The sequence below is a fragment of the Emydura macquarii genome, unplaced genomic scaffold (assembly GCF_026122565.2).
Source record: "Emydura macquarii macquarii isolate MOO-44397 ecotype Brisbane River unplaced genomic scaffold, CSIRO-AGI_Emac_v2 contig_2768, whole genome shotgun sequence".
In the NCBI taxonomy this organism is placed as follows: Eukaryota; Metazoa; Chordata; order Testudines; family Chelidae; genus Emydura; species Emydura macquarii.
This window is the reverse complement of record NW_027132905.1, coordinates 31,542,978-31,567,796: the sequence shown is the minus strand read 5'-3', so window position 1 is coordinate 31,567,796 and position 24,819 is coordinate 31,542,978. Positions and strand designations below refer to the sequence as shown.

The 24,819-nt window shown below is 41.1% G+C and overlaps 4 protein-coding genes and 1 pseudogene across 6 annotated transcripts in view; all 5 read right to left on the bottom strand.

Moving 5' to 3' along the window:
• The window catches only part of LOC137165623 (protocadherin gamma-C5-like), a 336,971-nt gene that overhangs the window by 138,826 nt on the left and 173,326 nt on the right, over nt 1-24,819 (bottom strand). The window lies entirely within an intron of this gene.
• Nucleotides 2,979-6,005, bottom strand: LOC137165316 (protocadherin gamma-A10-like). Its single transcript, XM_067566539.1, has one exon. The coding sequence runs from the start codon at nt 5,400-5,402 to the stop codon at nt 2,979-2,981; it is 2,424 nt and encodes an 807-aa protein (XP_067422640.1). The 5' UTR covers nt 5,403-6,005.
• On the bottom strand, nt 7,052-9,534 carry LOC137165872 (protocadherin gamma-B2-like). Its single transcript, XM_067567380.1, has one exon. The coding sequence runs from the start codon at nt 9,532-9,534 to the stop codon at nt 7,063-7,065; it is 2,472 nt and encodes an 823-aa protein (XP_067423481.1). The 3' UTR covers nt 7,052-7,062.
• Nucleotides 16,242-20,901, bottom strand: LOC137165871 (protocadherin gamma-A1-like; annotated as a pseudogene).
• On the bottom strand, nt 21,244-24,007 carry LOC137165869 (protocadherin gamma-A4-like). The gene has a single exon (XM_067567379.1). The coding sequence runs from the start codon at nt 23,671-23,673 to the stop codon at nt 21,244-21,246; it is 2,430 nt and encodes an 809-aa protein (XP_067423480.1). The 5' UTR covers nt 23,674-24,007.

The following is a 24,819-nucleotide window of genomic DNA, read 5'->3' as shown; positions in this document are numbered from 1 at the left end:
CACTGAGAAGATCATGCACATTCAGAAAACCTTTTCAAGTTGCCTGGATCCACTCTATCTATACTCATCAATCAACAGACCATCTGCATTCCCAGAATTCAGGGCATTCACTCATCAAGAAGTTAAGGACTCTTCAAAAAAAGAAGAACCAATACTTGTGAATCAGATCCATGTCCTTTTTGGTTTGTGAAAGAGTCATGAGCATCTGGTGCCACTCATGACAGTAATAGTCAATGCCTCATTCAGAGACGGAATTTCTTCAAACATGAAATCCCTTCTTTGAAACCCTTCTTCCTTCAAACGTGCAAGTGTCTGAACAACATTACAGAAACCCACCCTGAATACATCAGGTCTAGCCATCTACCACCCAAAGTCAGATCTCTGGTTCCTGAGTTAACTCACAGAATAGCTACCCAAAGGCCAACTACAGTCTCATCTAACTAACGTTAATATTCTAGAGCTGACACAATCTAGATTCATGCCAGGATATGGAATTGAAACTCCTTCAGTGGCACTGATGGATAATTTCCTCCAGTCAATGGATAAAGGGCAGACATCCATTCTCAACCTCCTGGGCAAGTGATACTTTCTATCATCTCTGGTTAGCTAGAAGACTGTCCCATCCTGGCAGATGATGACCTGACCTCAGTTATTCATGCCTTCATTACTTCTTGATTGATCTACAGCTATATGATATGACTGGTATAAACCCTTCAGTGTTAAGAAAACTCCATTTAGTACGGAGCACTGTAGTGCACCTTCTCAGCAACATAGGATACTACGAGCACATCAAACCTGTCCTCCACTCTCTCTCTACCTGGATTCCCATACAATAATTGAATAAAGTTCAAAGCATCAGTCATATTCAAAGCACTGTATGGCCTGGGCCCAGGATATCTAAAAGGCTGCCTAAAGATGTGGGAAGAAGACCATGGTGGAAAATTTTGCTCCTCTGGCAAAAAAGAACTCTTTACCATAAGGGCAAAGATTGTCTGTATGGGAGACAGAATTTTCTTGGGGCTAGACCAAGACTGTAGGATTAACTCCCCCCAGAACTAAGGACAGTTACAAACCTCACCACCTTCTACTCCAAGTGCAAGGCACACTTCTTTAACCTTGCCTTCTTTAACAGGTGATAGACATAAGCCATGTTGTTTAATACACTGATGGAAAGAATTTAGATACTATGGTGATGAGTGCAATATAAGAAACTATATAGAATAGAATTATTAAGTGTTCTAAATATGAAACATCATAAGGAATTTTTAAAATTTCACTTATAAACCCAATCTTCAAAGAACACAACCAGGATACAACATAAGTCTCTGATAATCTGTTTTTCTATATGTGTCAGAGTTCACTTCATTTCCACGGACCAAAGGATTTAATATAGTGACAAGTTAGATGTTTGAAATGAGAACTAGCTATGAGAATGTTTTCTATAATAATAAAAATTATTATAAAGTTATGCTACAATCTGCTTTATAAATGTTGAAACAAACCATTAAATGTTTCCAGGCCCAACGGTACACAAACAACAAAAATTATAGACATTATCTCACCTTATAAAGATATCATGCTAGTATCATATATGCTAGTTTCATAATTCTGCATTTCTGACATTTACATAATAATAATTGATAAATATGTATGGGTGGAATTTAAATGAGTTTTGTATAAAAATTGGATTAATCCTTTTAAAGCTGAGAGGTATATCTTCACCAAACAAATCAGTAAGCTACAAATAATTATGAAGTAATGATTATGGTCTGACTCAGCAAGATACCTATATCAATTTGCTTAAATTTATACATATGATTCAGATTTTAAGGTCAGAAGGAACCGTTATGATCATCTAGTCTGACCACCTGCACAATGCAGGCCACAGAACCTCACTCACTCCTGTAATAGACCCCTAACCTATGACTGTGTTATTGAAGTCCTCAAATAATGGTTTAAAGACTTCAACGTCAAGAGAATCCACCAACAAGTGACCCATACCCCATGCTGCAGAGGAAGATGAAAAAAACCTAGGGCCTCTGCCTATCTGTCCTGAGGGAAAATTCCTTCCTGACTCCAAATATGGAGACCAGCTAAACCCTAAGCATGTGGTCAAGACTCTTAAGCCAGACATCCAGAAAGAATTATCTGTAGTAATTCAGAACCCACCCCATCTAACATCCCATCACAGGCCATTGGGCATATTTGCTGCAAGTAGTCAAAGATCAGTTAATTGCCAAATTAGGCTGTCCCATCATACCATCCCCTCCATAAGCTTATCAAGCTCAGTCTTGAAGCCAGCTAGATTTCTTGCCCCACTGCTCCCCTTGGAAGGCTGTTCTAGAACTTCCAGAACTTCACTCCTCTGATGCTTATAAACCTTGGTTTAATTTCAAGTCTAAACTTCCTGATGGTCAGTTTATATCCATATGTGGCTTAAGGCACTGGCTGAATGGGTACTTACATAACTTGCTCTATTAAAAAATGGCCCATAACTTTCAAACTTGAAAGGCCAGACTATTGGGAACATGAATATCTATAGCGCAACAAATTCAGAAGAATGTGAGACAAATTATAGGACAAAACTATGATTTTATGCAAGATTAAATTAAATTATTGAAAAAATAAAGTAGTCCTACTAGGAAAGAAGAAACAGGAAGAGAGTCTGGTTTTCAAAACAACATTAAAAGAATGATATTTCATTAAAAAAGATAAATAGGTAGTGCCATTTAAAAAGAAAAGATAGATGATTATAAAAATAATATATCAAAAGTCACAGATATCCTATTGCCTAGAAAACCAACCGTCTCAACTCTGAGGACAGGGAGTTCACCATTGACGTCAATGGGGCCTGCAATTACCCTTTTCTCTCACAAACAAACATAAACCATTCTTCCTCTCTCATTAGACATTTTCTGAGAGACTAACGTTATATACTTTCGATCCATAGAACGAAGAACCACCTAAACAGAGGTAATTTAGCTCACCTGAACAGTGGCCTGATCACCGTCACTAATGTTTACATCTTCAATAACTATAATAGGAGCCTTTATCTCACGCATTTGTTCACTACTCAGAGTATTTGAATTATTTGATTTCAGAAAGTTGAACTGGCTCTTTCTGGAGTCGGTGGTTAGAGAAACCTCTTGTGAGTAAGAGTGAAGAAAAGCTCGGACTCCATCGATACCCGCAAACTGGGACACGGGAACTCCACTGAAAGTCACACTCGAGGAGTCAAACAGCTCCGACTTTCTCCATCTGCGGAGCCTCAGGGCCAGTAACACTATGATAAAGGTAAAGAACAAGCAGGAAACGGAAGTCACAGCGATCACCAAATACAAGGTGAGGTTGGACTGGGGGTCTGCGGGAGCTGAGAGGCTGCTTAAATCGGAGAGGATTTCGGGGATGCTGTCAGCCACCACCACCGTGACAGTGACGGTGGCAGAGAGAGGGGGCTGCCCGTTGTCCTTCACTAAAACCACCAGACTTTGCTTGAGGGCATCTTTGTCTAGAAAGTAGCGCGCTGTCCTGATCTCGCCGCTGTGGAGTCCTACAGCGAAGAGCCCCGGCTCTGTAGCCTTCAGCAGCTGGTAGGAGAGCCAGGCGTTCTGCCCGGAGTCAGCGTCCACAGCCACCACCTTAGTGACCAGGTAGCCCGGCTCGGAGGAGCGAGGGGCCAACTCCACCCCCGTGGAGCCATCGCTGGGGAAGGAGGGGTGTAAGATTTGCGGGGTGTTGTCATTCTGGTCCAGTATAAAGAGAGTGACGGATACATTACTGCTGAGAGGTGGAGAACCCCCATCCTGAGCCTGCACCTGGAACCGAATCTCCCGGAACTGTTCGTAGTCGAAGGAGCGCAGAGCGTAGATAGCCCCGGTCTCCGAGTTCATGGAGAGGTAAGAGGAGAGCGGAGCTTCCTGGATCTGAGTTCCAGTAATGGAATAAATGACTCGGGAGTTTTCCTCCAAATCTGAGTCATTTGCCTTTACAGAGCAAACGGAAGTTCCTTTAACGTTGTTTTCTCTGACGTAAGAAATGTAGGACGTCTGGTTGAATACAGGAGGATTGTCATTTTTATCTGAAACTTGTAGAAAAATGGAAGTAATTGAAGACAAAGGAGGAGTTCCTTGGTCCGTGGCTGTAATTGTTACATTGTAATTCGATACCTGCTCCCTGTCCAGGGCTCTGTCAGTCACCAAACTGTAGTAATTATCCAATATTTTCTTAAGTTGGAAGGGGATGTGGCTGGGTATTGAGCACGTGACTTCCCCGTTCTCTCCGGAATCTAGATCTTGTACATTTAAAAGTGCGATCACAGTCCCGGGGGAAGAGTCTTCAGGAACTGAGCTGATGAGAGATGTGACTGTTAATTCTGGAACGTTGTCATTCACGTCGCTAACAACGATCAGTATTTTCGATCTGTCGAAAAGGCCTCCCGCGTCATGGGCTTGCACCTCAATTTCATATAATGCGGATTCCTCAAAGTCCAAGTTCCCCACGACTGTTACTTCTCCCGTCTTAGAGTCCAAGTGGAATATTTGGGAAGCTTTTTCCGCGATTGTTTTGAATGAATATTTTAACTCTTTGTTGACTCCTTCATCCAGATCAGTGGCTTTTACTGATACCACAGTGGAACCGTTAGGCACATTTTCCAAAACTCTCGCTCTATAGACAGGTTGAGTAAAAACTGGCGCGTTGTCATTTGCATCAAGAACAAGAATGCGGATTTCCGCAGTGCCAGACCTGACTGGATCGCCGCCATCAATGGCTGTGAGGATTAGCTCGTGAGTAGCTTGTTCTTCCCTGTCTAGAGATTTTTCAAGCACCATTTCGGCATATTTAACACCATCGGATGTAGTTTGCACACCCAGAGAGAAATGCCTACTATTGCTGAGTTCATATCTCTGGATAGAATTAATTCCCACATCTGGATCCTGCGACTGCTGCAGGGAAATCCGGGTCCCCACAGCTGTTATCTCGCTGATTTTTAACTCTAATTTCTCTGATTGGAAGCCTGGGGCATTGTCATTAATATCTCTTATTTCAACTTCAACTGGAAAAAGCTTCCCTTTATCCTCACCAAGAACCTCAAACTTTATCAAACATACCGCCATCCGGCCACAGATCTCCTCTCTGTCTATTCTTTCCGTGGTGTATAAATGGCCGCTCTTCAAATTCAAAGCAAAATACCGACTCCTACCTCTGGCAACGATGCGGACGCCGCGGTCGGAGAGCTCTTCCAAATCCAGTCCCAGATCCTTTGCGATATTGCCCACGAAAAAGCCTTTGTGGGTTTCCTCAGGAATCGAATAGCGAATCTGCCCAGAAACCGCCTCCCAAACAGTAACCAATACAAAACCAAACAGCGCCCGGCGTTTGCAGTCCCGGAGACTAGTCGCCATTTCTCTCCGGGTGAATCTAGTATTCGGAGTCCCCAGTCAGGTATGGATTTTCTTTTATCCGTATCCTTTGTTTTCGCAATCGCTGATATCAAAATGAAGGCTGTTTCATAGACATTTCCGTGTAAAATCCCTCTGAGCAAGCGCGAGTCTGTTCTCGGAGTTCTGCGCTGTGTAACAGCGGGCGGGGTGGCTGGATCTCTCGTCGCGTTTCTCTCCCTGATTGGTGAACAGCGGCGCTCAGAGTCTCAACCAATAACTGCAATTTTAAAAAAAGCCCAACGCCTTTCTATCTGTTTGTTAATTAACCCTTCCCCGCGACTATTTATTTATACTTACTTCCTCTATTTAAAATGTACACACCTATCGATATGCTTATTTGAGTTTTACATGGAATTACATTAATGTAAATAGTCCCCGATAAGCAATTATTTAAGCAGAGTTCGTTGTGCTAAAGGAACACATAGGTACTATTTATTTTCCAGACTAGAGGCTGATATCACAGTTTATTTGCCTGAATAAAACACAGCTCTGTGTATACATTTGTCATTGACTCAACTATATTTTAATGGGAAAATATCGTATGTGTTTACACATAGGAATGTGATTTATATATTCAGAACATAAGGGTGTTTCCCACTCCTCTTAAACAGAGCCTTCCTCTTTCACGATGTCATAGACTGACCATTGCTGCACGTTGAGGGATATTTTAAATATCAACAATTAATTTTCAGTAAACACAATTATTAAGGAGGAATGAGGACAGAATACCAACTGTATATTATCATCTGTCATGGGAAAAGAGACAGTTACTCTCAAAACTGAATGGGCTAATAACCCGTAGGTGTTGTGGTACAACACTAAGTAAGGTGGAATGATATCCCTGATGTTTACTCGTTTGCGGTGACCTAATATATACTCAAGTGGTTATGCTTTCTGTCCACTAACACAGAATCACACCAGAGAGGTAAAGAGATTTAGAAAAGATTTACAAAAAGAGAGAAAATTATAGTTCAATATTTCGTGGACTCCTGCAGAATTAACAACTATATGTAAGTATATTCAGACAATGTTTTAAATTTAATCTCTAGTTTGGTTTCTTTTTATATTGGAAGAATATTTGGTTTTGTATATGGAATACTTATGTGCTATTTGTTTATTTTTAATGAAATCAGAAAATTTATAGTCGACACGTATGTCCTTCATGACATCATTTGGAAGTAACAATTGGCTCCATGTTCTGTTAAACCCTTTGTTTTGAAACTATATTGATGTTCCCTGCCAATTATAGAATGTAGCACCGGTAAATGGAATTTTTTAAATGTCAAATTTTATAATCCTTCGAGTAGTCCCTAACTGACTGATGTCTTTCCTTCCCAACTTCTAACAGGCTGATGAGAGTATAATTTCGGTGTTCCATAAGTCTCAGGTGAGAAAGTTACTACCAACACAATTTATATCAGCAACGCGCGAATACCAGAACTTCGAACACAGTATTCACCATTCAATGGGCACTAACCACCGGTTGGTACCAAATATTTGCTACACCGAAGAGAAATAACGCACACATATAAAAACAGAATTAACTAAAAACCTTTTAGTTCACATTATTATACATATTCATATATATCTTTTTTTCATTGTCTAATTATTTAATTTAAAATCAGAGAAGAGACACCATAAATAAAGCGTTAATGCAAAACCTCACCTTGAGAAGAGTTTCAGACCCGGCTTTTGGTTCTTCAGAACCAGAACTACTCAAAAGTAAAATCCCAGAGTTGTCATTGCACAGGATATTTTCGGCTGTAATGTTCTGTTCACTAGTTTTAGGCAAGTTAAATCCGTTTCCCCCGCAGTCCGTAGCCAGACACAAATTATAGGAATAAGGCAAGGTCGCGTCTTTATAATCTGGTAGGAATCTGGGATCAGACTTGGAACAAAGAGCAGGCCTGACATACTGAAGAATAGAGGATTTTTTTGAACTTCTAAATTTCATGGTTATCACCACTATAACTGTAACCAGAAATAAAAACGAGATCAAGGCTAACGCCACCACCAAGTAAAACTGTAAATCAGACTGAGATGCCGAGTCACCCGATTGGTCGCTCATTTCCGGAAGAGCCTCTTGGAAGTTCTCGGCAAACACCAAGTGGAGAGTCACTGTGGCGGAGAGAGGCGGCTGCCCGTTATCCTTCACCAGGGTGACCAGCCGGTGCTTCACAGCATCTCTGTCCAAAAAGGCGCGGGCTGTCCTGAGCTCCCCACTGTGCAGCCCCATGCTGAAGAGCGCCGGTTCCGTGGCCTGGAGCAGGTGGTAGGAGAGCCAGGCGTTGTGTCCAGAGTCAGCATCCACCGCCACCACCTTAGTCACCAGATAACCTGCCTCAGCCGAGCGAGGGACCATCTCGAACGAGGCAGAGCCATCGGCTCCGAGGGAAGGGTACAGGATGCGAGGGGCGTTATCATTCTGATCCAGAATAAACACCCGGACGGTCACATTGCTGCTGAGAGGCGGGGACCCGCCGTCTTGGGCCTTCACTTGCATTTCAAACTCCCGAAATTGCTCGTAGTCGAAGGAGCGCTGCGCATAGATAGCTCCAGTCTGGGAGTTAATGGAGATGTAGGAGGAGAGAGGCACCTCCTCGATGTTGCTGCTCACGATGGAGTAAGTGACTCGGGCGTTCTGGTCCAGATCCCGGTCTGAGGCTTTTACACTGAAAACAGAGGCCCCCGAGGGATTGTTCTCTGGCACATAGGCGGTGTAGGAAGGTTTCTCAAAGACAGGGGCGTTGTCATTGATATCCGAGATTTGCAACAGGATGGTTTTCTGTGTGGAGAGCGGGGGAGTGCCTTTGTCTGTGGCTGTGACTGTGATATTGTACTCCGGGGTCATTTCTCTGTCCAGGGTGCTGTCTGTGAGAAGCTTGTAGTAATTATTAGAAGACGATATTATTTTAAATGGCAAATTATCCTGTATGCGACAGATGACTTCTTCATTTCCTCCATCGTCGCGGTCACGGGCTTTCATCAGAGCTATCACGGTCCCGGGCACTGAGTCTTCAGGAACTGGACTGGACACGGATGTGAATGTCACTTCGGGGGCATTGTCGTTCTCATCCAGAATTTCTATATGAATTTTGCAGTGGTCAACCAGACCGCCTCCATCTCTGGCTTCCACACCCATGATGTAACTAGTTGTTTCTTCAAAATCGAGAAATCCTTTTGTTGTGATTCTTCCATCACCAGAATCTAAACTGAACAGATGTCTTGCACTCTGCGGTATATTGCTGAAAGAATATGTTATTATGGCATTTGTACCTTCATCTTCATCAGTGGCTTTAACCTGGAGCACAAAGGAGCCCTCTGGTAGATTTTCCTTCAGGTTGACTTTGTAGATCTCTTCAGAGAATACCGGGGCGTTGTCATTAGCATCAGTAACACTGATTTTAATCTGAGTTGTTCCAGTTCTGACTGGATCTCCCCCATCCACAGCCGTCAGGATCAGGTTCTGGGAACTCTGCTTCTCTCGATCCAAAGGTTTCTCTAACACTAATTCTGCCTGCTTTTTTCTATCCGGATTTTCCCTCAGTTCCAGGACAAAATACGGGTTTGGAATGAGCTGGTAACGCTGCACTGAGTTAGCTCCAACATCGGGATCTTGCGCAGGTTCTAGCGGAAATCGCGCACCAGGTTGTGTAAATTCATTAATTTCTAAATCGATATTATTTTTAATGAACCGCGGTTCATTATCATTAATGTCCTGGATTGCGACTTTCACGTGGAAAACATTCAAAGGGTTTTCAACCACAGCTTCTAAATTTAGGAAACAAAGCGGTGATTTCCCACATATCTCCTCCCGGTCTATCCTGTTGTTCACATAGAGGTTGCCATTTTCCCCATTCACACTGAAATGTTGCTTTTCCGAATTCACATGGAGCTTTCGCTGAGGCAGCTCTCTGCTGTTCAACCCCAAATCCTTGGCGAGGTTCCCCACAAGGGAACCTTTGGCCATTTCCTCTGGAATCGAATAACGAATCTGCTCCGAGACCGCCCGGCAGAACAAAGACAGTAAGAAGGGAAACAGCAGTACTTGTCGTCTGACTGCCCGGCTCTGCTCTCTCTGCCTGGTTTCCATATCAGGCACTCTCGGCTCAGTGTTTTCTTACCTCTCTTATTCTGAATCAATTCTTCGTTCCAAATGCCTTCAGCTTGTAAGAACCCTCGACAATGAAATATAAATAAAATATATTTCCCTGCTAGATTACAGCAATCCCGGAGTGGATCTGGTTTTTTCCAGTGTCTCTCCCCTGTGTTTCGTCAGAGATCTGCGCCATATACACTGCATTAGCTTTGCAAGAAGCTCTAATAGGGCCCTGACAGCAGCTCTGGCTCCGCATTGGCCAACAGCGGCACCCTGAGCCTTAGTGAGGGAACTGCAGGCGAAATGCTCGCATCCGAAAATAGGCAAGAACCCGAAATATGATTAAGCGTACATTTTTTCAGAAGCTAATTTTTTGAGTTAAAAAAAATCATAAAGGTCTGAGGAGTGGAGACTCCTTAGGACAGGTCAATTTATAACGAATAAACTCAGAAGATAAAATTCTCATCGAAAAGTTTCAAACTAATTGTCCTTTCCTTTAAGAATACAACAGACTCAAAGAAACTAACCTCTTGATTTAAAATAAAATATGTAAGTGCCTGTTGGTGTAATAAAATGCCATTTCATGAATTTTCAGCGTTATAAGTAATTTTAGGTGAGGCAATTTAGTTCCCTCATATCCTCATTAGGTCAGATCATTTGTAAATTTCTGTCATTGGCATTGGCGACAACATGATTTTAGTCGCGAGAGAGCAGAGAACGTTAATTATGTTGGATGCTTAATATGGAATTTATTAAGTAAATACAAGGTATGCTTCTCTGGAAATGGAAATATCTTCTTTGTTCACCGTTAGGTGTATCCATTCTGTTCTTACTTCTAAAATAATCTCCCAGTATTTGTATGAACGAGGCCTGGGACCTGAGGTGTAATCCTGTCCCCACAGAAATCAACAGCAAATCTTTTATTGTATCATGGTGTCAGGATTTCTCCCTTGAGAAATTGGGTTCTCTTCCCAGCTCGGACCCAAAACTCCTAGGTACAACATTTGGAAAGTTAATTAGTGCAACTTTTTCAAACTTGGAGCCTTCAAGTTAGATACCTAAATCTATGCTATGGAGCCTAAATAAGTGGCTTGCTTTTCAGTGACACTGAGCAACTTCAACTGCCACTCATTCTATTGGGATCTATGAGTCCTCAACTACATTGCAGTATGAGACCTTTTATATTATTGCGTAAATATTGGTTCACAGGCTTAACACCAAAGTCTGAAAACTTTGATCTAAACCTTTCTGTGCCTGATATTACTCATCCTTAATCAGAGGATAATATAATTTTCCTAGTTCACAGGATTAATTGTGAGACTAAAGTAATCATCGTTTGTAGTTTACTATGAGCCTGATTCAAAGCCCACTGAAATCAATAAATATAAAAATCCCACTGACTTCAATAGAATTTTGGATCAGGCCCCTTCATATGCTCGGATGGAAGGCAGTATATAAAAGTGAAATATGACAGAGTTGTTCTAATGAGAACAGACCAATATAGAGAGTACAAAAACTATGAGATAATTAAAGGTAAAGGATTTTGCTTTTTCTTATAGGCATTCAATAATTATATTGCAAGGTACTAAAGAGGACATTTCCTTAAGAACAAAACAAACAGTTCTCAGGAGAAATATTAGTTACTCCAAATATGAAACATTTCATGGAATCATGAAAATATTGATGTAAAACTATTCTTCAAAAATATCAGTAGGTGAAGGGACACAATGCAGGTCATTGATAATTTAGCTAGTGAGTAGTCATGTATGTAATATCAGAGCACATGACTGTCCATAAGGAAACCACTAGAACTATGTGTGAGAAACTTTTCTGTATGAGTATTAATAATAATTATTCCAGAGGGGTAGCAGTGTTAGTCTGTATACAGCAAAAACAACGAGAGTCCTGTAGCACCTTAAAGACTAACAAATTTCTGTGGGCATAAGCTTTTGTGGGTTGCATCTGACGAAGTGGGTTGCATCTGACGAAAGCTTATGCCTGCAGAAATTTGTTAGTCTTTAAGGTGCTACAGGACTCTCGTTGTTTTTGCAATAATAATTATAAAGCAATTATATAACCCCCAGAAGAAACTTTTAACCAACCATTAAAATGTGCTTAGGTCCAACAGGAAGATACAAACAAAAAACATATAGATATTAATCTCACATGTTAAGATGATAGAAGATGTTATTTATGTTAATTCCATAATTCTGTATTTATTACATTTACAATATGTATCAGTAAGGGTTAGATAATTCCATATATGTATGGGATTAAATTAAATCTGTGTATAAAAAGTAGAATCTTTCTTTTAAAGCTGAGAGGCCCTCTAATCAGTGAGTCTTCTTCAAACTTTTGCAATTTATTTGAAAATGTAGGATTTTAAACATAGTAAAGGCATTCATGTGTATTCAAAATTCAAATAAGCAGGGACAATTTCACAAGAAAAAAATATTCTCCCATTCCAAACAAATAAAAATCATCATTTTATAAATCCACAAATTAAGGGACACTTGTGTCACTTCCAGATGAAGAATACATCTTTTAAAATACATTTCACAGGAGAGGAGATGACAACCTTCACACAGACTCCCTCCGTTATGTGCGAAAGCACAAAGAATACTATCAAATCAGTGAACAAACATCCTTAAAGGACCTGCCAGTCAGAAAAGGAATGGCAATAATGGCCAATGTCAGGGCCAAACCTTCAAATAGGCCCATTGCTGCGAATTGTGCAGCTCAAAACAAGGGCCTATCTAATGCAAAGTGTGATTACATCACAATCCTGCAAAACATCAATTCCCTTGAGCTACCAGAAACATACCTGGGGAGTGAAGGCCACTGATAGAAGATAATTGGACATGCCCACATGTCGGCAAACCATCACCCGATATATGACTTGTGAAATACATAAAACATGACCTTAAGGATTCCATCCAGGTCATGCTTGTTATGAACCACTACTCAATTAGCATCAAGATTAACTATCTGACAATCATTAACATGTATAAGTCACCATCAATGGAACGGCCATGCCAGTGTTACCAACACCAACCCATCCTACCATTCATGTTGGCAATTTCAATAGCCACCAGACCTTATGGGGTTATAAAAGAATGACCATTCTGGAACACATCCTGATATCCTGGGATTTTACTCCACAATGTCAAATACTGTGGCATGTTCAGATCAGCCCAATGGAGGACATGCTATACTCCTGACATTTGTTTTGTGTCATGTGACATCAGTGGCTACCCAATATCATTGACAAGGTCAATTCTCAATGACTTTCCCAAGAGAAAACACAGCCTAGTCATGATTTGCATAGGCCTACAAGTTCCACTCATTCAATCCCTCCTGCAACTGTGGTGGAATCTACAGTCGTCAGACTGGCACTACTATGTGCTGACTGAAGAGGGATTGATAAACCAGATTTCACTATATCCAGCTAATTACCACCACTTTGTAGGCCTACTAATATCGGCTGCCAAATGAGCACTGTAAAGGGCTTCAGAAAAGCATTCACTCCTTCTGGGAAAGAAGAGGACCAGGCACTCTTCCAGAAATATCAATCTGACAAAAGCCCCAAAAGCACAATGGCATAGCTTGAGTCTTTGAACTCAGCAAGAAGAATAAGGTAGTGTGAAACTGACGGACTTGACTTCACAAGGTCAAGACTTAAAGCTTGGAAGTGCTTTCATCTTTGAGGCAGTGCAGCTCCAGCAGCCTACAAAGCACATCAAGTAAGTTCAGGTGCCATCTCCGCACAGTTAATAGCCAACTCCCATGTGCTGATGGATAAAAACATCAGGGGACAAGTCCACAAACAATTTTACCGTGCACTAAATCAGAGACAGTTGTCTTCACCCCTTTCTGCTCCCTACACCATAGATGAAGTGGACAAGGGTCTCTCCAACACTAAGTCTGAGAAAGCTGCAGGAATGGATAGAGTATATCCAGAATCCCGGAAGAATCTTGGTCCAAAGACAAGAAGGTGGCTGGGAGTCTTCTTCAGCAACATCCACTCCTCTGGCATTATAGCAAAAGAGTGGAAGATAGCCAAGACCATAGCCATCTTGAAGTTTGGAAAAAAGGCGACTGACCCCAAAAGCTACTGGCCCATGTTCCTCCTTAGCAGCTGCTAGAGATTGTTGGAGCAGCTCCTATTTCAAAGGTTACAACTGATACTGGAGCGACTGATCCCCAAAGAGCAGGCCAAATTTAGAACCAGTCACAATTGCTGTGATCAGGTGCTGGCCTTAACTTAACATAGAATCTGGCTACCAGCAAAAATAAAAAACACTATCAGCATTCATTGATCTTTCTTCTGCATATGATACTTTACGATGCAAAGGTCTCCAGTCACCAAATTGTGACTGTGGCAAGGTACAAACCATGGACAACTGCCCCATTCATGCTTACAGTGGTGGAACCAGGGGGATCCATCTAGCTACCCCAGAAGTATTAGAATGGCATTTGAATCTCAAGATTCAAAGATAATCCCAGCCCATTGTTTTTCAAATGCCATAGGAAAGAAAAAAATAATAAATGTAACTACATCCCTGAGATCTGTTCAGAAACACACATGCACAGCTCTTGCTCACTCAAATTCCTTGCTTTTCTTCTCACGGACCATCACTCTGGAGTCTAACATTATATATTTACAGTTCCTAGCTCAAGGACACACAGATGAGAACTCTGTTGCATAGCCTGGGTTATAGAAAATTGAGTTTCTAATTTGCTGTAGATTAAAGATACATGTCTATTAGTTTTGACCGAAAGAATAAAGAAAAGGGGTACAATGTCATTTAACATGGAAGGGCACATGTATAAAAATAAAAAAAATAATCAAAAGATATCAATACTTTCTGGCATCTGGAACCAACAACATGTGCAATCATTTACTACCGGTCAATAACATTTTTGATAATAATTTCAATGTGGTCAGGATTTCTTTTTCATATAAACATTCTTTCTCTTTCACAAGCAGCCTCCAAGAAATTAACATTATACATCTCTGATTCCCAAGAAAAAGTTCAAAGATATTAGCTCACCTAAATGGAGGTTTGATTTTCGTTACTAATGTTTAAATCTTCATTAAGTAGAATAGGATCTTTTATTTCACAAGTCTGATGACTGGTCAGAATACTTATACAGTTTGATTTAGGAAAGTTAATATCACTCTTTCTAGAGTTTGTGACTAGAGAAACCTCAGGTGAGTAAGAGTAAAGAAAAGTTCTGATTCCATTGACCCCCAGCAATTGGGAGACAGGAACTCCACTGAAAATTGTACTCTAGGAATCAAACAGCGGCAAGTTTCTCCATCTGTGGTGCCTCAGAGCCAGTAACACTATGACAAAAGAACATGCAAGAAACAGAAGCCACAGCAATCACCAAATACAAGGTGAGACTGTACTGGGGGTCTGCAGGAGCTGAAGGACACTGAAATTGGAAAGGATTTTGGGAATGCTGTCAGCCGCCATCACCATGACAGTGACTATGGCAGAGAGCGGGGGTTGCCCATTGTCCTTCGCTAAAACCACTAGACTTTGCTTCAGAGAGTCTATGATGTTGTATGAGTAAAGATGATAATTAATATTACCACTGGTATACAATTTACATATATCTTATACACAGTGTATCATGTAAGGTGTCAATGGAAAAGTTACAATCTATCAAGTATGATTATTCTGGTTAAATCCATGTATCATTTTTGTATCTGAAGTTATGAATAATGGCTATGTATTTGTATCTTACATTTGTGTTGTATTCCTGGGTGATACCCATCAGACATCAGGGCTAAACAACTAAGTATTGATGGCCCATCAAGGACACTCTGTTCTCACAATGGGCCATTTAAGAAATTCATCCCCCCCAGTAGGTCTTTCTGCAGATGCCTCAGACAGCAAGGTGCCAATGGCCAATGAACCCACTGGGATTCAGCAGGACATGTGATATACTCATGTGACCCTAGACTCTATCTTGGGCCAGTAACTTTCCATAAACCGGGGCTGTGGGCTTTGTTTGGGACAGTGATTTTCCATGCACATGGCAGAGGACATAAAAAGACACCTGAGACATCTTCATGTTGCCTCTTTCCTGCCCTAATTCTCTGAACTGTGGATTTACAACTAAAAGAAGCATCTGGAACTATGGACTGAGGACTTTCCAATCTTTTGGAAGTTACCAGAGAGACTTTAAAAGCCAACTGTCTATTCCATCATTGCTACAAACCTGATATCTGGAGTTTTCAATCATTTATATGTATATGATCTATTAACCTTTTATAACTCTCTTCTTTTCTTTTACTATTAAATCTTTAGTTAGTTTACTAAGGATTGGCCAACAGCATGATATTTGGGTAAGATCTGAAATATATATTGACCTTAAGTGTATGTGTCTGATCCTCTGGGATTAGTAAAATCCTCACATATGGTGAATTAGGTTTTTAATAACCCCTCACCATATTAGACTTGTTTATCTGCATGGGAGCTAAAGGCTGGAATGCCTAAAAGGGACTCATTTTGACATCTTGTTAATCATTGTGGTACTGCAGAAGCTATTTTGTTACTAGCTTGATAAAGCTATTTATAGAATGAACCACCAGTTTGGGGGATTACCCACCCTATTTCTTGCAATCTGGCCTGAATGTGGCATTTTCAATGTGGCCCATCCCAGGCACCCAGGCACAGCATCTCTGTCTACAAACTAGTGTGGTGTCTTACTTCACCACTGTGGATTCTGTGTGAAGAGCTCTGGGTCTGTAGCCTTCAATAGTTGGTAGGAGATCCAGGTATTGTATCTAGAGTCAGCATCCACCACCACCATCTTTGTCACCAGATAACCTGCCTTGGCAGAATGAGGGACTATCTCAAACAAGGCTGAGCCATCACCTCTGAGGAAAGGGAATACAGAATATGAAGGGCGTTATCATTCTGATTCAGAATAAATACCTGATGGTGACACTGCTGCTGAGAAGCAGGGACTACCATCTTGGGCCTTCACTTGCATTTCAAACTCCCGGAATTGCTCATAGTCGAAGAAGGGCTGCACATAGATAGCTCCAGTCTGGGAGTTAATGGAGATGTAGGAGGAGAGAGGCACCTCCTTGACATTGCTGCTCAGGATGGAGTAAGTGATGTGGGCGTTCCAGTCGAGATCCCGGTCTGTGGATTTTACATTGAAAATAGAGCCCACCGAGAGATTGTTCTCTGGCACATAGGCGGTGTAGGAAGGTTTTTCAAAGACAGTGGGATTTTCATTGATATCTGAGATCTTCAATAGGATAGTTCTCAGGATGGAGAGTAGGAGAGTGCCTTTATCTGTGGCTGTGATTGTGATATTGTACTCCGAGGTCCTTTCTCTGCCCACGGAACTGTGTGCTAGTAGGTTGTAATAGTTTCTAGAAAAAGATATTATTTTAAATGGCAAGTTGTGTTTAATGTGAAAGGTCATTTCCTCCATTTTCTCCAGCATCTCTATCATGGGCTTTGATCAGAGTTATCACTGTTCCAGGCACTGCATCTTCTGGAATGGGACTTGACACAGAGGTGAATCTCAAGTCTGAGGTGTTGTCATTCTAAGCAAGAAACAGACCACCACCATCCCGGGCTTTCAGACCTATCTTATAAGTGGGGTGGTTTTTTTTTTCAAAATTGAGAATTCTTTGTGTTGTAATCCTTCCCTTTGTAGAATCCAAATAGAACAATTGTTGCTTACTGTCCAGAATGTTGCTGAAAGATTTCCAAATTTCTACCTTCACCCTCATTAGTAGCTTTTATTTAGAGCACTTTGGTAGATTATCACTCAAGTTGACTTTGTAGATCACTTCAGTGAATACAGTGAGATTGTCATTGGTGTCAGTAACTTTAATTCCAGTCTAAGCTGTTCCAGTTCTTAATGGATCTTCCCCATCTACAGCCATCAGGATCAAGTGATGGGAACTCTACCTCTCAGTCCAAAGGTTTCTCTAACACTAATTCTGCTTCTTTTTCACCATCAGGGTCCTCCTTCACTGACAGGATATAAAAAGAGTTCTTGCTAAGATGGTAATTGTGCCTTGTGCTGGTTTCAACATCAGAGTCCGATAAACTATATTAGCTCACCCATATTGCCTCTCTAATATCCTGGGACCTACACGGCTATGAGAACACTGCATACAACATCAAGATCTTGGGCAGACTGATCCTTGATGTAACTCAAGTTGACAACTCTAATGTAGCCAAGGCTTTAGACTTAAATCCATAATTAGAAATATAAATAAGTGATGCTGGCAGACCATGTGCCAGTTGATGCCAAGGTCTCCATGTCTCACACTGACAAATACATAACTGGAATCAGTGTGGCTCACCTGTGTGTTAGTATTGTTAAAATAGGTATTAGAATGATAAGAATGTGTGTAGTGGTTGTACTGTGATTCTCTGTGACTGTGTAAATCTTCATTCAGGAAAGAGAATTAATGTGAATGGTTGATCTTTAATAGAAGTAGCTACACCCTTCCTAAAAGGAAAAGTCTATCAATACCAAACAGACTATTGTGAGACGTTGCAATTAGGCTATCCCTACATACTATTAACAAGAGGACTTTGTTGTTGCTATGCCTCATCCCACTGAAGATGAGTGGACTACTCCCATCAGCTGAGTTTGCAGCTCAGAGCACATGGCAGGAAGGGGATAAAAAACCCCAAACAAAAGGAGATAGAGATCTTAGGCTGCTTGGATGCTCTGGGGCAAAGAGTTTCTAGGCAAAGGCAAGAAATTCCCCAGCTGTTTAGCATGGGATAGCCTTAAAGGACATATAGGGCTTGCTGATTATAGAAACTTCTATTACCTTTTGAAATTTTAGATTATAACTCCACTTGTATATATGTTTACCTGCTTTAACTTTGTAAATAAATTATTTTCTTTTTCCCATTGAATAATTTTATATAGTTTATTAAAGAATGGGTTGTTAGTATTTTCTTCAGTGTGAGAGTTAAGATGCAGTTGACTTGAGGTAAGTGATTGGTTTTTTGGAACTGAAATTAACCTGAATATTTCTGTGATTCTTGGTGTAAGAGACAATCTATCACAAAGGTAAACTCAGGTGAGTAGCAAAATCGATCGAATAACCAAGGGGACTGACTGTGACTCCAGGTTAAGGCTCTTATAGTGCCTGAGGAGTTTCCACTTGATAATTGTGATAGTTGTAATAGGTGTAATTGGTGAAATCTAGGTATAGAACACATAACCTATTTGGGATTTGTGCCCTAGTTCCTAACAGTTTGCCCTGAAGTTGGTACTCACACTCTTGAGTCACTGCAGGCAGCCATATAGCTTGAGAGATTTAGAGCATCTGATGCTCCCATTGACATGATTAAGATTTGTGGAGCTCAGTACCTACAAAATGAGGCCTCTCATGTAATGCCTAAGTATAGGTTTATGTGTTTACAGGTTTGAAAAGTTCAATTTTAATCTGTGTGCCTCATCTTACTCATGTGTCAGATATGTATAATATACATTTCCTACCTCACAGGATTGTTGTGAAGCTTAATTAAATAATTATTATTTGTAATGCACTTTGAGATCCCTGGTTAGGAGCCACTATCTAATCTGTTATGTGATCTATATGATGATGTTGTTAATGACAGCAATACAACATATAAGGAATCCAAAGCTTTACGGTAACTCACGATTAAGACAACACATGAAATTCCATAACTGAAATGTAGGTCAGGTCCCAAGAAGATACTGTCTTAGGGACAAAATTAAAGTGCTACAAAGGAGTTCCAAATATGAGACATCTCCTGGAATGCTGAAATTATTCATTGTAAACACATTGATCGGGATATATCACCGGATGTAAGGATACAACATATGCCTCTGATAAATTTATTTTTTGTAAATTCATCAGAGTTCACTGCACTATCACAGACAAAAGCATTTCATCTGGAGACCTATTAATCAGATATATATGCATGGGAACCTCTCTCTAATAATAAATAAATGATATAACCATTATATAAACATTTATCCTTTCATAAGGTCTAATTGTAGGAAATACACAACAAAATTAGTTAGGACAGGACAGTTACAAAAATTTAATGACATATTGTTTAGGATATGCAACTTATGCTATATTCATAATTCTCCATTTGTGGTATTACAAAATGTAAAAGTAAAAGTTAAGTGGGTTTGAAAATGACATAAGCAATTATTCATTTTATAGCATTATGAAATGATTTGTTTGTTTGAAACCCACGCTATAACACTTTTCTATGAGAATTTCACTACTTACTTGTATACCCCAGAAAATGAGGAAAGCAAATTGTTTCTCTCTGCTTCAAAAAGTCTTAGTGCTCACGCATTCATGCATCCTGTGTGTGCATGTGCACACCCTCTGTGTGTGTGAGTGCATTCCATCTGTGTTAGCATGTGCACACCCCCTCTGTGTGTTTGACCAACTGCCCCAGCCTGAGAATGGGGCAAGGAGAACAGTAATTTTTTCTCCTTTTCCTTATTGGAAACACTGAAAAGATGTTAACTGGCCACTTCACCTTGAACTGTCCCTTGAAATATGTGTTAACTGCATACGATACACAATCTGTTCCACCTTGTATTTAGCTGTGACACTCTGAGTACATTTCCCAGACTTGAAGAAGAGCTCTGGGTAAACTGGAAAGATGATCTCTCTCACCAACAGAAGTTGATCCAATAAAGATAGTACCTCACCCTCCTTCTCTCTCACATTGTTGGACCAAGATGTCTACAACACTGCATATGTAAAGTTAAACTGTCATTTTCAGATAAAAGATACCTACATTTAAATACACATAAATGTACCTATATCCACACGACCTACTTAGAAACAGACAAACAACTTTTTTCCTTTTACTTGCACATATAGCCTTCATTTTTCTTTTCATTTGATATGATTTCAGAGAGAATCAGTAGATCTTCATTACAAGTACAAAGGTCTAAGTTGCTTAGGCATCTGAATCAGTGCCTCCATACAGAAACAGAAAAATTGTCTTTTCTAAACATTAAAAACACGGGTCAAAACTTCTAATTAAAATAAAATTAATTACAATAAAACCTGATGTAGAATCTTCACTCACAACATCCAACCTGCTAAGGCCACATTATTGGAAACAAGACAATCAATACTGTAGAAAATTTGAAAGAATTTCATATTAATTACTCAGCATAATTCTGCACTAAAGTAATTCTACACTACAAATATAAAAACAAATTGAAGTCATATGGCCGTGGGATTAAATTAAATTATTGTTGTCCCTGAAGTGGGGTAAATTTGAAGCTAATCTACATTTCATATTAGTATTTTACATACTCAGAAATGTCTGTATATTTGTAACTTCCCATCGTGGGTCTCAAGAAAGCGTAAAAAGATAGTGCGGTTTAAAACAAATATTCAATAAACAGCAATTTCATTTAAAATAATAAAGGAAAAGGATGTTTGCGTCATTTCCATACAAACGGTGTATATTTCTTGAGTAACCAACACCCTCCTCTGCCAGAGCAAATCATATATATACTATATTCTTTCAGTCACAGAGGGTTTGATCCTACGCTACTTGAAGCCAATGGCAGAACTCTCACCGGGCTCAGAAATGCAGACTCAGGCCCCTTTATTCCTTACCTTTCCACTAATTGAAAGGAAGACTACCTTACACACTGCAAACTAATAGCACAAGGGCAATTATGTTAACTCACCTGATTGGAAGTCTGATCCCCGTTACCAAAGTTTAAATCTTCAGTAACTAGAATAGGATCCTTTTTCTCACGCGTCTCCTCACTGGTCACGATATTTGAATAATTTGAACTGGGAACGTTGAACTGGCTCTTTCTGGAGCCGGTGGTTAGAGAAACCTCATGTGAGTAAGAGTGAAGAAAAGCCCTGACTCCATCGATCCCCACAAACTGGGAAGCGGGAACCCCACTGAAAGTCACACTCGAGGAGTCAAACAGCTCCGACTTTCTCCATTGGCGGAGCCGCAGGGCCAGTAACACTATGATAAAGGTAAAGAACAAGCAGGAAACGGAAGCCACAGCGATCACCAAATACAAGGTGAGGCTGGACTGGGGGTCTGCAGGATCTGAAAGGCTGCTTAAATCGGAGAGGATTTCGGGGATGCTGTCAGCCACCACCACCGTGACAGTGACGGTGGCAGAGAGACGGGGCTGCCCGTTGTCCTTCACTAAAACCACCAGACTTTGCTTGAGGGCATCTTTGTCTAGAAAGTAGCGCGCTGTCCTGATCTCACCGCTGTGGAGTCCTACAGCGAAGAGCCCCGGCTCTGTAGCCTTCAGCAGCTGGTAGGACAGCCAGGCGTTCTGCCCGGAGTCAGCGTCCACGGCCACCACCTTAGTGACCAGGTAGCCCGGCTCGGAGGAGCGAGGGGCCAACTCCACCCCCGTGGAGCCATCGCTGGGGAAGGAGGGGTGTAAGATTTGCGGGGTGTTGTCATTCTGGTCCAGTATAAAGAGAGTGACGGAGACATTACTGCTGAGAGGTGGGGAACCCCCATCCTGAGCCTGCACCTGGAACCGAATCTCCCGGAACTGTTCGTAATCGAAGGAGCGCAGAGCGTAGATAGCCCCGGTCTCCGAGTTCATGGAGATGTAGGAGGAGAGCGGAGCTTCCTGGACCTGACCTTCAATGACAGAGTAAGTGACTTTGGCGTTCTCCCCCCAATCGGGATCAATCGCCCTCAGGGAACAAACGGAAGCTCCTCTGGGATTGTTCTCTGTTACGTACAGAGTGTAGGATGTCTGGTTGAAGATAGGAGCGTTGTCGTTTATGTCGGAAAGCTGCAGTAAAATTATTGTTGTTGAGGATAAGGGCGGACTCCCTCGGTCTGTGGCTGTGATAGTTACACGGTAATTCGAGACCCGTTCCCTGTCGAGTGATCTCTCAGTCACCAAACTATAATAATTATCAAATTTCTTCTGTAAGCGGAATGGAAGATTGGCCGGTATGGAGCACGTGACCACACCATTCTGGCCAGAATCTCCGTCATGCAAATTTAATAGCGAGATTACTGTTCCGGGGGGAGAATCTTCTGAGACAGAGCTGAATAGAGAAGTAATTGTAATTTTCGGGGTATTGTCATTAACATCAATAACCGTGATCAGAACTTTGCACCTGGCGGAGAGGTCTCCAATATCCTTTGCTTCCACTTCCATTTCATATAATGCAGCTTCCTCGTAGTCCAGATCACCCACCGTTGATATTTCTCCTGTCCTAGGTTGAAGTTGGAATATCTGAGACGCCTTTTCTGTAATTTTTTTAAATGAAAAGGCCACCTCAGAATTCACTCCCTCATCTGGGTCAGTGGCGTGTATTGTAATTATCAAGGAACCTCTTGGCGCGTTTTCAAAAACACTAACTTTGTAGACCGGCTGAGTAAAAAGCGGGGCGTTGTCATTGACATCCACAACCACAACACGGATCTGAGCAGTGGAAGATCTGACTGGATCTCCTCCGTCAGCTGCTGTGAGAGTTAGTTTATGGACAGTCTGCGTTTCCCGGTCCAGAGACTTTTCCAGCACCAGTTCCGCATATTTAGCACCATCAGATCCAGTTTGCACGTCCAAAGAAAAGTGTTTGTTATTGTTCAGTTGGTAATTTTGGATTGAATTAATTCCCACATCTGGATCCTGCGCCTCCTGCAGGGAAATCCGGGTCCCCACAGCTGTAATCTCACTAATGTTTAACTCCAGCTCCTTTGCTTGGAAGCTGGGAGCATTGTCATTAATATCTGTGATTTCAACTTCAACTGGGAAAAGCTTCACTTTATCCTCGACAAGAACCTCGAAATTTAAGAAACACTTCTCAAGCCGGCCACAGATCTGCTCTCTGTCTATCCTTTCTGTGGTGAGTAAATGGCCGCTCTTAACATTCAGAGCAAAATACTGACTCCTACCTCTGGCGACAATGCGGACACCGCGGTCTGAGAGCTCCTTTATATCCAGTCCCAGATCCTTTGCGATATCCCCCACAAAGGAGCCTTTCTGCATTTCCTCGGGAATCGAATAGCGAATTTGCCCAGAAACCGCGTCCCAAACGGTTACCAATATAAAGCAGAGCTGGACTCTCCGTTTGCAGTCCCGGAACCTTTGTGTATCCGCCATTTCTCTCCCGATGAGTACGGTATTCCGATTCCCGGTCACGGATGAAACTATGTTCTTTTATCTTTAGTCCTCTGTTTCCGCAGCCACTGATATTTTATTCAAGATTATTTTATATCAAATTCCTGAAGCCATGTTCCCTTTAGAATCCCTCTGAGCGAGTGTGAGTCTGATCTCTCAATGTCTTATGCTGTGTAACAACGGGGCTGAGCGGGCTGGATCTCTCATCGCATTTCTCTGCCTGATAGGCCAACAGCGGCACTCAGAGTCTCAACCAATAACTGCACACAATCATTTAAAAATCTGCCTTTTAATCTGTCAGTTTCAATCTCTAGCTCTTTATATGCCGAGTGCTGTTTATATTAGAAATAAACTCATTTGAGTTTTTGATGACGTTGTTTTAATGCAGACAGTTCCTTATTCATTTTCAATAAAGATCATTGTGCTATTGAAATACTGGGCGTACCATTAGGTATCTGATTAGAGTGAGAAATCTCAGTTTTCTTTATGAGTATAAAGCAAGGTTACTGGGGACATATGTCAGGGATTCACAAGGTGTATAAATATGAAAATACCAGGTAGGTTGACACATATTCTGTTAATTATTCAGAGCATGAGATAGATTTCTTACTCCCCATAAAATAGATTTGAAAACCATGATATCATGAAAACCATAAAATAGAGATTTGAAAACCATGATATTGTTGCACGTTGAGGGATATTTGTAATTTTAACAATGCATTTCCATCTCATTATCAATAAACCCTGTTATTTCCAACCCGTGAGAACAAAATGCCTGAGAATTCTGTATAATGGGCATAACTGACAGTCTGTTTCAGATTAGTAATCTTGAACGCTGTATTACACCACTAAACAAAGAGAAATGGTATTCCCAATGTTTACTCCTTTTCTGTGACCTAACAAATATCCCGAGCGGCTTTGTTTTCTACATGCTAATGCAGAATTAGGTGTTCACCTGCAGCGAGGGAAGGACGTTAAAAGGGTGTGAAATCCGAGAAATAAAAAACTGTACCTCAGTGTATGATGGACTGTTACAGAATCCTCAAGTAGAGGTGAGGATATTCGGTCCTTCAGTCATAATTTCTCTTTAGATTCTATAACTATTTTCCTGGAGGAAATGCGGTTTTG

What these genes read in the sequence shown, in the direction of transcription:
- LOC137165316 (XM_067566539.1), bottom strand. Translation starts at nt 5,402, where the DNA reads ATGGCGACTAGTCTCCGGGACTGCAAACGCCGGGCGCTGTTTGGTTTT.
- LOC137165872 (XM_067567380.1), bottom strand. Translation starts at nt 9,534, where the DNA reads ATGGAAACCAGGCAGAGAGAGCAGAGCCGGGCAGTCAGACGACAAGTA.
- LOC137165869 (XM_067567379.1), bottom strand. Translation starts at nt 23,673, where the DNA reads ATGGCGGATACACAAAGGTTCCGGGACTGCAAACGGAGAGTCCAGCTC.